Source organism: Staurois parvus, unplaced genomic scaffold (genome assembly GCF_062004578.1).
Source record: "Staurois parvus isolate SC_StPar_1 unplaced genomic scaffold, SC_StPar_1.0 ptg000909l, whole genome shotgun sequence".
NCBI classification, from domain to species: domain Eukaryota; kingdom Metazoa; phylum Chordata; class Amphibia; order Anura; family Ranidae; genus Staurois; species Staurois parvus.
The window spans coordinates 670001-682692 of NW_028318705.1; the positions used below are offsets into that span (position 1 = coordinate 670001).

A 12692-nucleotide genomic window follows, 5' to 3' on the forward strand; every position below is an offset into this window, starting at 1 on the left:
TGGGAAGCAGTCCTTAAAGCAGAACTTCCCCTTTTGGGTGGAGCTCCGTTTTAAGCCTGTCACACTTATCTCTCATATCACATACTATCTTTGCTGCATTGACACAGTAACAGGCAAGCAGCATGGAGACAAGTAGGACAAGAGAGGCATGGAAGTGAACCTGTGTTGACAGATTTATGAGAGACGCCACTAAAACACTTGTATATAATGGCGCAGACTTCAAACTTGACTTCCTAAGACCATCATGCTACCTAATCTAGAACAAACATGGAGACCAAAAGAGCTTAGATGTTTTAGAATTCACTGGCTGCATATTTTTCCAAGTTAGTAACTCAAATTCCATCACATTAAACATGATTCTTGCTAAATTCGCCAAAATCATATGTGAAAAAGGCAAACAAGGCCTCCCCCTGTTTTTTTTATTGGGCATTAACCCACTCCATGTTGAATTCTCCATAGAAAATATAGGGTTAATAGTCCTGGCTAACAAAGCTAACCTAGATATGACAATGCTGTATTCAAAAGGCATTTTGGGAGAAAATTGTGATGCTAATCTTTCTACTATTATGTGACCTACCGCTAACAGACAGGGTCCGGGAGGTGGTCTCTGCCAGAGCAGTCATGTCCACATAAGCACAACCAAGGAGACGGTCGGTATCTTGAGGTCTTGGCCCGCTAGTGTCTTTCCCATAGGAGCGCCAGATCTGGACCTCCAACTTCTCTTCTCGTAGGTACCACACTAATGGTTGATGTTTCATCAGTTCTATCTTCCTAGTCTGCTCAAACACTACGGTGGCCTGTTGGCCATCTTCTGATAAGGTCGGTTTTCTTAAGTGGGAGCAGACTGAGTCTCTATCGTACAGCTTGTACCGCAGGTAGCAGTAAGTGCTCTTGTGGATGTGTTTGTGTCCGGCCAGCAAGAGACAGTGAACTGGAAGCCAGATTTTGGGAACAGTGACAGACAGATTGACCAAGTCTTCCTTTTCCCAACCATCTCGGACATGTCCACCAACTTCCTCCTCTACATCATTCCATCCTAAGCCTCGGGCCACCTCCAGGACTCGATCTCTGTCTGAATGGTGAGCAAAGTTCATGGAAAACTCCAGACCTCCAACCACATTGTTCAAGACACCCGCTGTGCCAGATATAGTGAAATCCTCGGGTAACATTACGGGGTACCAGCCAGATATTCCTGGGAAAAGAAGAGCCAGCATGAATATCTACAACTGAAGACACAGGAATTAAAGAAGAAAAAGGGAGGAACTGTGCAGAGGGACAATCTGAAGCCCTGCTAGTCTGATACTCCAATCTCAAGAGAGACCCTGTCACCAGACTAAAACACTTAATTTTTAATATTGATATCATAGTGCTTTATTTGTAACTACTATTGCCCCCTTTAGGCAATCAGCTTATCACATAACTGCAGAGTTACAAGGAGGGGAAAAAAAATGACACTTCTGGGTGTTTCAGATTCTTCTCTTGCTCCTTTCCTACCTGCTACTTCCCTCAAGATGCAATTGGGAGCTGCCCTAGGAACTACTATTTTACTTATGCTGAGTCTGTGTGCAGGACAGCAGCTCCAATTACAGTTTCAGTGATGTTTGTGTACATTTGCTGAGGCTGGGAGCAGTTCTCCTGCACACTGTTGCTGTCACCTTTCAATTACAAAAGACTTAAAGCGGAGCTCCAGTCTCCTTGGCAGTTTTCTCCAAAAGGCACCCCTGTGATTCTTTAGTTGCACAATATAAATAGGATACTGTTATAAGTGTATTTCTTCTTCTTACTTGTAAAATATGACATTCATCACAGGATCCCAGCAGACAGACAGCGGCCATTACTAGTGTGGGCATCTGAAGCCCGCTCCTACTTGCTTCTGGGATTCCGTTCAGCTGGCTAACCAGCATGCACCTCCCGATTTTGCGGCTGCGCAGTAAGGACAGCGTGGCGCACTGTGTTGCTTAAAGATTGCCATAACAATGTCAATGTTGGCGGACGTTCCCACCCCGTTGTTATGGCAATCTGTCAATCAACACCCGGAAGGAAGGCAAGTGCAGTCTGAAGGTTCCTTAGATAGATGACGGCGATATCCCGGGATCCCTAGGGAATTGCCTAATGACAAAATCGCCAGGCGGCCAGGACTGGAAGTGTTGACTACATATAGAAAAATAAGGTATTTAGAAAAAAATAAATAATAATAATTGCAATTACAGACTGTTCTGCGGGTGAGCATTGTGTTGCAAGGAACATGAAAAAAAATGAGTGGAACTCCGCTTTAAGTAATGGGATCAGCAGTGGGCAGCCCAAGAGAAGAATCTGAAACATAAAAAACTATTATATTAATTTAAAAAATAAAGTGCTTATTTTGGGACTGAGGTTTCTTTCAGCAAAGTTTTTTTTTAGCTTACAAAGAATACATCTGACTACAGATACTAGAAGCCAGTTGGATGATCGATTGCGATTAAAATGGTTTATTTTCATATGGATACATAAATATGAACATGTTAATCAGCAAAGTGTGTGTATTAATGTTTTTTGTGGCTGACTCTGGGCTTCACCTCTGTGCCTCATATGTTCCTTACAACTGGTTAAAGTGGTTCTAAAGGCATCATTCTATGCATTAAGGTAAAAAACCTTCTGGGTACAGCTCCCCCCTCAGTCCTATCTCGATCCAGCAATGTGGTCACAGCTGTAGCTCTCTCTCTCCCTTAATTGGCTCATACACCAGTGGGAGCCATTGGCTCCTGATGCTGTCAATCACAGCCAGTGAGCCAAGGAGGAGACAGCAGGGGGCAGGGCCGAGCCACTCTATGTATGTGAACGGACTAGGTCCATTCACAGGAGAGAGGCTCAGCAGTAAACCTGCCTGCTCAAGTGCCCCCATAGCAAGAGGCTTGCTATTGTGGGGCACTTGGCAGGGGGGAGGAGTCAGGATCACCAGCAGGGGACTCAAAAAGAAGAGGATCGGTGCTGCTCTGTGCAAAACCATTACACACAGCAGGTAAGTATAACATGTTTTGTTTTTTGTTTTGTTTTTTAAATTACAACCTTTAGAATCACTTTAAAGCGGAGTTCCACTCACTCTGTAAAAAAGTAAAAGTCAGCAGCTACAAAAACTGTAGCTGCTGACTTTAAAAAAAAAACAGCCACTTACCTCTCCCACGATCCCATGTTGCCCCCGCCGCAGCCCGTTTCACCAGCCGTCCTGTATTCCAGGCGCCGTCATCTTCAGTGTGGGCACCCGGCTGTGACAGCTTGCGGCTTCACAGCCGGGTGCCCACTGCACATGCGTGAGTAGCGCTGCGCTTCCTTAATGGCCCGTCATCTTCTCGGACCTGTCACGTGTCCCACAAGACTACGGGGAGGGAGGGTAGGGGGTCAACTTCCGTTTCCGATCGCCCAGGCCAGGGGTAGGCAACCTGCGGCTATCTAGCTGTTGTGGAACTACATTTCCCATGAGGCATTGCAAAGCTTACAAAACTGACAGTTACACCTATGATTTGCAGAGGCATGATGGAACTTGTAGCCCTGCGGCTCTCAGGTTGCCTAGGCGATCGCAGCGGAAGTGGGAGCAGGTACCTGTCAAATTCGGGTACCGGTTCCCGCCCTGCTCCCCAAAGGTGCCAATCTGTAATGGGGAGCAGGGGACCAATCTTTAAAGTGGAACTTCCCCTTTTGGGTGGAACTCCGCTTTAAGGAGGCTGACAATTCTAGTGATGGGTCAACAGCAAGATGCATGCGACAGCAGTAGGTTACCAGAACCAGCGACCATGGAAGCTGGTCTTTCCTGTCTAAAGGAATTTCTTTGTGTGGTGGGATGCATAATAATACAATTACCTGATCTTTTGCTAAGCAGATCTCTTGTTGGAATTCTCAAAACACCCAAATGGTAATCGTGGGTTGGATGAATTTTGCCAACTCCAGCTGAAGACAAAAAGATTTGTTAGCAAGAGGTGATGAACCTTTGACAAACAGCACATTTACAAAATAAATGAAGAAATTATACATTTGCATTAGTAATGCTATTAAAGTTAGCATGTGCTTTGACCATGCAAAATTTCACTTTAACAACTCCCAGAAGTACAAAGTTATATTTCTTTCAATCTGCTCCTGTTCCATTTGCCCACCAGGAGTATGACTCGATTCCCTTCCTCTCAGATGCTCGTTGATTTGCCCAGTACTGCCATAGTAGCAGGGCGAGAGCCCTCGGCCCTGTGTAAGCTCCAACTAAACAAATTCAGAGATTACATAGGGCTTTCTTTCCTAACATCTGACAAGTGAATGATGGCATAAACCTGAAGCTGGTGGACATGGTCTTCCTGTAAATATACTATACAAAAAAAGAGGAAATATGGCTAGCATAATCTGCACCATAGATTGCCATAAAAAGAAAAACAAACATTTCTTCTCTGCAGGAAGGGGGGGTTGCTGGTGGTAAAATGCCAGTCTAAAAATAATGCTCTGCTTTTTGTAACTTTAGGAGGAGGGCCAGGGGAGACTTTTGACATTTTGTAATATTAAAAGTACATTTGACTACAGATATGCTTTAAACCAACTCTCCAAACTAAAATTTCTCATAAAAGAGGAACGGGAATACTTGCCTCTCCTGCTGCCTGTGCAGCTCAATATTGCTCCCATGAAGAGCAATCTCTGGCTAAAGTCTTGTTTGACACTTGTAGTATTTTCTATCCCCTGCTCCCCCCGTGATTCCCGCAAACATTCACATCAACAGAAGACACAGGGGTTGCTTTACTAAAATTGAGAGTGCAAAATCTGCAGCTATGCATGGTAGCCAATCAACTTCTAACTTCAGCTCGTTCAATCAAGCTTTAACGAAAAAAAACCTGGAAGCTGATTGGTTTCTATGCAGAGCTGCACCAGATTTTGCACATCAGTAAATCAACCCCGCAGTTTTAGTAAATCAACCCCGCAGTAGTGACATGAAGGTTGGCGAGTACTGGGGGGACCAAGACATCATTATTCCTCAGTTTCTAAAGATGGCTTCTAAAGCATAACTTCTCTTTTGTAAAAAAAAGAATAATATACATCTTTTTTATAGGCAAAAAAAATAAAAATTTATTATTTATTTTTACTAGGAGCCTGCAAAGCATTGCAGCAGCAATCAGCAGATCGAGGGTGCAATGCAGGGCATTTGCAGACTGTCAATGTAAGCCGTCTGCTCACACCTTGTACTAGCAGGCAGTTACACAATGTGAAAACTCATTGAACTACCTAGAGCACTCTACAGATCCCTGGTAGCTCATTGAAAACTACAAGACGACATCCGGAAAGGCTGTCCGTATTTGTAGTTTTCACATTCACACTACTCTGAAATTTTTTAAAATTGTGACAGCAATCTTGGGGGGAAGAACCCCCACTTACTTTCACAAAGGGGGGATCAGAGGCTGCTGCAACAGTAACATGTGACATCCTGAATATGGATATCACATGTTACAAAGGGGATTTGGAGAGGTTCTCTCTCACTTTCTGGACAGGACATAAAGAGAAATCTCCCCAGTGGGACCAAGCTCTCAAAAAAAAAAAAAAGTACTCTGTGCTCCTGTTGGGGTCTTATTTATTTATTACAGGTACTTCTATAGTGTCGTCAACTTACGCAGCACTTTACATGCATACTGTACATTCAAATCAGTCCCTAACCCTCAAGGGGTCGATAAAACTAATGGATTAGAACACCTGCCAGTTTTTATTGAGGTCTGTGCCCCCGTTATGGAGATTCAGCCCCTCGATTTATCCTGTTTACCATTATTATATTATTATTATTATTATACAGTATTTATAAAGCGCCAATAGTTCACTCAGCGCTGTACATTACAAAGGGGGACAGAACATGTGACAGAACAATACCAATACAATGCAAAACATGAGGGGATCGAGGGCCCTGCTCTTTCGAGCTTACAATCTAGAAGATTATCATTGAAAGAAAAAATCCTGGGGATCCCCAAGGAATTCCCTTAATTTGCAGGGATTTTCTCTCACTTTCTGTTTGTTATGGGACAGAAAATAAAGGGAAATCTCCGCAATGGGACATAGATAGCAAAAAGAAAATCTGACAGGGGTTATAATCCTCCATTACTGTATCCCAGTGGTGGGCAACCTACGCCTCTCCAGCTGTTGTGGAACTACATTTCCCATAATACACTGCAAGACTGACAGTTACAATTATGACTCCAAGAGGAATGATGGGACTTGTAGTTCTGCAAAAGCTAAAGGCCCACCCCTGCTCTATTAAATTTGGGGAAAAAAAGTTGACTATAGTTGTACTTTAGGCTGAGGATTTCTCTTTAGTAAAGGATCAATCACAACGCTATTAACAAGGTCTCCTTTTACGGAGAATTTTAGTTTGGTGACAAGATTGCTTTTACTCTACATTCTCCTGCATCTACTGAAGGATAAAACTGTTCAAAGCCACAAGGTACATCATCATCAACACATTTGAAAGGAGACAGAGAAGGTTGTGGAGAGACTGATTACCTGATGTGACGCTCTGGTGGTGAATGGACAGTACAATCTCAGAGGAATGAAGGATCTCTGCCAGGCTATACGCCTCCCCACCGCTACTCTGGGTCAAGATGTTACACGGAAACTCCGAATGATGGTCAAACTCAGGGCAAAAGCTGCGAGCCACAGTACGCGTGCTGCGACTCTCCACCTCCGGTAAGAAAGATGGGCGAATTATGACAAAGGCATTCACCCCGACCTCCGCGCTGTATTGAAATGCCGGGTCATCTTCTGCGAGAACTCTGAGAGAAATAGAGAATTGTAACACAACATGCATAATGTTATTACATTTTCCAACCAAAATAGATAATTCAGTTGAAGAAGAAGGAGCTTGCAGGATTTTCAGAACTACTGAGATCTCCTGTAGAAACACTTAGTGTTGCAAATTTATTGCAGGGTTTCCTCCCCAATAGAAATCCAGTACAAAAGACCTAAAAAGGGTGGGGAGCACTGTTCGCCTGTGCTTCCAGGCATATGTGAGGTGGGTACATGACAGTAGAGTGAGTAAGTTAGTAGAGGGAAGACCTCAGTAGTCTGCTGCTTCTCCTGCACTGTCAAATCAGCAGATTAGGGGTGTGTTCTTCATCAAGCTGTGCTGCGGTGAAGGCTGACTATTATTATTACCGTATTTGCCGGCGTATAAGACGACCCCCTACTTTTCCTGTTAAAATATAGGGTTTGAGCTATACTCGCCGTATAAGACTACCCCTCTTCCAACACACACCAAATAAAAATGAAAAAACATCAGATTTGATTTCAATATGGTATGGTATTTCAGTATGGTATTCCAATGATGGGGCACTATTCCTCCCACTGATACCAATGATGAGGCACTACTCCTCCCACTGACACTAATGATGGGGCACTATTTCATCCACTGACACCAATGACGGGCACTATTCCTCCCACTGATACCAATGATGGGGCACTATTCCTCCCACTGATACCAATGATGGGACACTATTCCTCCCACTGACACCAATGATGGTGCCCCATCATTAGTGTCAGTGTGTGAGGAATAGTGTCCCATCATTAGTGTCAGTGGGAGGAATAGTGCCCCATCATTGGTCAATGGGAGGAATAGTGCCCCATCATTGGTGTCAGTGGGAAGAATCGTGCTCCATCATTAGTGTCAGTGGGAGGAATAGCACCCCATCATTGGTATCAGTGGCAGGAATTGCGCCCCATCATTGGTGTCAGTGGGAGGAATAGTGCCCCATCATTGGTATCAGTGGAAGGAATAGTGCTCCATCATTAGTGTCAGTGGGAGGAATAGTGCCCCATCGTTGATGTCAGTGGGGAGGAGGAATAGTGCCCCATCGTTGATGTCAGTGGGGAGGAGGAATAGTGCCCCATCGTTGGTGTCAGTGGGGAGGAATAGTGCCCCATGGTTGGTGTCAGTGGGGGAGGAATAGTGCCCCATCATTGGTATCAGTGGGGAGAAAAGTGCCCCATCATTGGTGTCAGTAGGGGAGGAATAGTGCCCCATCATTGGTGTCAGTGGGGGAGGAATAGTGCCCCATCATTGGTGTCAGTGGGGGAGGAATAGTGCCCCATCATTGGTGTCAGTGGGGGAGGAATAGTGCCCCATCATTGGTGTCAGTGGGGGAGGAATAGTGCCCCATCATTGGTGTCAGTGGGGGAGGAATAGTGCCCCATCATTGGTGTCAGTGGGGGAGGAATAGTGCCCCATCATTGGTGTCAGTGGGGGAGGAATAGTGCCCCATCATTGGTGTCAGTGGGGGAGGAATAGTGCCCCATCGTTGGTGTCAGTGGGGGAGGAATAGTGCCTCATCATTGGTATCAGTGGGGGAGGAACAGTGCCTCATCGTTGGTGTCAGTGTGGAGGAGGAATAGTGCCCCATCGTTAGTGTCAGTGGGGGAGAGGAGTGGCTGCTCCTTCTTTCAGTTCGGCCACTTGATTTTCGCGGGGCCGTTCGGCTCCGCCTCCTCGCCGGTGATTGGTCGCCTGTGTGCCTTTCCAGTGCTGGCGCCCAATCACCGGTGAGGAGGCGGAGCCGAGCGGGCGGCGGGACCATCGAGCGGCCGAACTGAAAGAAGGAGCAGCCGCGCTTCCTGGACCGGATCGTCGTGGGACCGGGACCGGAGCCAGGTAAGGTACAGCAGCCCCTCTGCCCGCCCCTGTACTTGGTGTCCGTTAGAGGAGGAGGGGGGGCGGCGCCGCCCCTCGAAAAAGTGCCACCCTGACACCGGCTCGCCGTATACCGGCGTATAAGACGACCCCCGACTTTTCAAAAGATTTTCACGGGTTGAAAAGTCGTCTTATACGCCGGCAAATACGGTATTATTACTACTACTATCATAATACAGGATTTGTATAGCGCCAACTGTTTGCTCGGCGCTTTTGTGACGGGAGTAATTTTGGGTGGGGGGACCCATGGAACACAGCTTACTTTGGAGAGGTGGGGAGACCCCTGTCTCAGCTCCCCATATCCCTATTATGTGTAAGTCGCCCCGGGGCCTGTTAGGGGTACAGGGTGATATTGGGGTGGGGGGTTGTTGATTGTTTAATGCCATGTGGTTGCGTCCCATTGTTCTATTGTGTGTCTTGCTTAGCAGCAAACTATTATGGGATGTATGTGTTTATGTGTATTGGCTTGGTGGGGGGGTGTTTCCAGCAGCCCTCCCTACTGATGGGACTGTCTGCTGGTGTGTCTCTTTTTGCCCCGCCCTGTGTCATTATGCAAGGAGGGGAGGTTGTTGCCTTGAATGTATATATCTTGTATCTGTGTTAAAATAAACTAGTATATTTCCTGGTTTACTTCAAGACTGGTGTCGTCTAGTCTTGTATGGTCAGCGGTGGTGTCTGTGGTCGGTGGTCGGACAGGGAAGCGGTAGTCTAACGGAAATACCCAAGTGCAGTCTGGTGTCGGTTCCGTTACAGCTTTACAATAAAACGGGAGACAATACAGCAACAATACAGTTCAATACAAGAGGGTTAGGAGGGCACTGCTGCTTGGAGCTTACAATCTAAGAGGGAGGGGCTAGTGGTACAGAAGGTAGTAACTGTGGGGGATGGACTGGTAGGAGGAATAGAAGATTCCATTATTAGCTGAGGGCAGGATAAGCTTCCTTGAAGAGATAGGTTTTCAGAGATCGCCTAAAAGTGGGCAGAGTAGGCGATAGTCTAATAAATTGGGGTAGAGAGTTCCAGAGGATGGGGGAAGTTCTGGAGAAGTCTTGGAGACGAGCATGGGAGGAGGAGGAGACAAGGGAGCTAGAGAGCAGGAGGTCGTGCGTGGAGCAGAGAGTACGGTTTGGGTGATTTTTGGAGACAAGATTGGTGATGTAATTTGGGGAAGAGTTATAAATGGCTTTATATGTTATTTTTAATGTTTTGAATTTTACGTAGGTGACTAGTAGGTGTCTAGCTGGAGTGTCTGGATCACGAGAGTGGCTTGATAGAATTACCAGTGCTTTGATAGATAAAACCGCTCACATATAGATTTTTCAGCTGCTTACCTGAAATTCAGCTTTAACTCTCTAAAATTGTCAAATAGCAGACAAAACAGTTTTGAGTTAACGGACCGTTTCTAAGAAAACATTTAACCAAAAAGTGAACAGGAAATGGAATTTCACATTCGCAAAGGATTGTTACTGAATTCCAGTATTTGTCCAACTGTTCATATGGAAATACAAAGAGGGATCAAGGTCTACATGCCTCATACTTTTGGTTTATGTGTATCCATGTGTCTGTGTATAAGCCTCTGGATTTTAACAGCTTGGTGCACTTAAAAAGACCTAATCCTGAACCTTTGCTTCTGCAGTACAGGGAATCTCAGCTCCTCTGACCAAAGTCTTTATTTATATATTGTACAGTACACTGAGAGTGGGTTCTGGTTGAGCACTATATTTCACCTAGATTTGTTTGGGTTGTGGGCACGACTGATATGCAGTTGGTGTTCTATGCAGAGTGAGGGGTCCCGGGATATCCCTATCAGAGGAGAGGACTAAATTAGAGTGCTATCTCGATTGGAAAATCCTCCTTTGAGACCCAAAATTCAGAGGCTTTGAGAGATGTTTGGGTGGGAAAGAACTTCCAACTCTGATTGTGGGGACCCAGAAAAGGAAGAGGCATTTAAAAACAGGAAGCTACTACAGCAGGTATGGAGTAGTAATGGGTCGAGAGCAGACAAGTGTCTGGAGTACTGCTAGGAGCTGCCTAAATGTGCTTGGGCTGTACTATACTTCCTGCAGGTAAAAGCCTTGTGTGAGTGAAACACTGTTGAGGGTATTTTGTGCTGCAGATAAGGGGACTTTTATTTTTTCAATTTGCCAGAATTAAGCCATTTTTGTTTGCTGCTGGAAGAGTTGCTTTGTTTACCTTGAGATGAATAAAGACTTTCTGCTTACTTAAAAAAACGGCTTTGCAAGTTGGTTCTCAAGCATTACCACAGTTGCTAGTACCCCCAAACTTTGCCAAAATTAAAAAATGTATAATATAATTATATATATATATATATATATATATATATATATAGATTGTAAGCTCTAACGAGCAGGGCCCTCTGTTTTCTCTTGTACCAAATTGTATTGTAACTGTAATGACTACCTTCATTTTGTAAGGCGCTATATAAATCTTGTATATATATATATATATATATATATATAAAATACACACACACATACAGGTCGGTAAAATCGCCTGGTTGCGTCCAGGATGGCAGGTACATTTGTCCTAGATTCAGGCTCTATGTGATAATAAGCTTTCTCCGACTCCCCAGCTAATAATGGGGCTCCGTAGTTTGAAGATTTCAAAGTGCCTTAGGAGTGATTCCGTTAATACACCATCATTTTGTGTGGGCCGTTTATTGCCAAAAATGATGGGAGGTGTTTTTAGCCACATTTGAACATACTGCTGAAAGGGAAAAGTGGCCTAAGGAGCAGTGGGCTGGACTGATGGCCCCATTATTAGCTGGTGGGTCACAGAAAGCTTAATATCACATACAGCCTGAATCTAGGACAAATGTACCTGCCATCCTGGACACAACCAGGTGATCACACACATATACACATACATATACATACAGGTGAAACTCAAAAAATTTGAATATCGTGCAAAAGTTCATTTATTTCAGCAATACAACTTAAAAGGTGAAACTAATATATGAGATAGACTCATTACATGCAAAGCAAGATAGTTCAAGCCGTGATTTGTCATCATTGTGATGATTATTCAAGAGTTTCACCTGTATATAGCTATAGCAACACAAAAAGAGCAGAATGGGCAGCTGTACCTGGCAGCAGCCTGAAGCCCTGTGGCTCGATGGATCTGAACAGAAATGGAGACCATGCGTGTAGCCAATACACCCACTGGACTTCTGACCAATCTTCTATAGGTCACATTTACATTGAGTAAACCTGAAAGAAGAGAAATATTAAGCAATTAGTGGTATGATCAGAACTGGACCCATAGAGACAGGTTATTATGGCAAAGCGACAGTTAGGTAGCACTGTATCGACAGTCTTCAGTGCAAATGACAATGATCTGCATCTAAGGGTCAATGTGTTTAGTTGCCAGAGCCTACAGTCTTTATAATAGCCTGGTCATGGCAAGAGTATGGTTAATGTGTGCAGTAAAAGGGCAGTTATCCACTAGAATAGATGTACATTTCAGAGTAGCTGACTGTACCTCCTATGGTGGCCCCATACCCTCAGTGTAGACACCTCCATGTGTCTGCTCAAATCTGCCAATAACCTTGGAAGTGTCTTTCAGTTAACAAAACTTGGGTTCTCTACTAAAGATCTTTCTCAGCTTCTGTGGTTGAACTCTGGCCTGCCACCACCCCTAGCTCCTAAATACTAGCCAGTAAAACTAACATTTTCAATAGGTCAGCAATTGCAGTATTTATATTTCTTTCAGTAAAGGTTTTCTTTTCAGTGAACATGACCCAGGACATGTGAAGCTCCTTTGGATTCTAGGTCCAGGCTGTACATTTGGCCTGACTTCTGGACCTGCCCTTCCAAAAAGTAAGCACACCGCCTAATATTTAACTGTCAAATGACTGAACATCAGTGAGCAGTAGAGACTCTGGCATTGAAAGGTGAATGACAAAGGGTAAGACTTGGTGTCAGGAGGGACAGAGCCTACTCTCAACTTGGACAGACGCTGAGGCTCCATGGGCTGCATGGACCTAGGAGCCAATGGGGCTCCA

At 44.8% G+C, this 12692-nt stretch overlaps 1 protein-coding gene and 1 long non-coding RNA gene across 2 annotated transcripts in view; one reads left to right on the forward strand and one right to left on the reverse strand.

Annotated features, from left to right (window-relative positions):
* Positions 1-12692, reverse strand: part of C2CD3 (C2 domain containing 3 centriole elongation regulator) — a 169520-nt gene that overhangs the window by 67830 nt on the left and 88998 nt on the right. The window contains exons 20-23 of the mRNA XM_089656482.1: positions 11775-11898; positions 6490-6758; positions 3835-3921; positions 578-1192 (exon numbers count right to left, since the gene is read on the reverse strand). Coding sequence (XP_089512608.1) covers positions 578-1192; positions 3835-3921; positions 6490-6758; positions 11775-11898 — 1095 coding nt within the window. The remainder of the gene's footprint in view (positions 1-577; positions 1193-3834; positions 3922-6489; positions 6759-11774; positions 11899-12692) is intronic.
* The window catches only part of LOC149442140 (uncharacterized), a 127257-nt gene that overhangs the window by 59068 nt on the left and 55497 nt on the right, over positions 1-12692 (forward strand). The window lies entirely within an intron of this gene.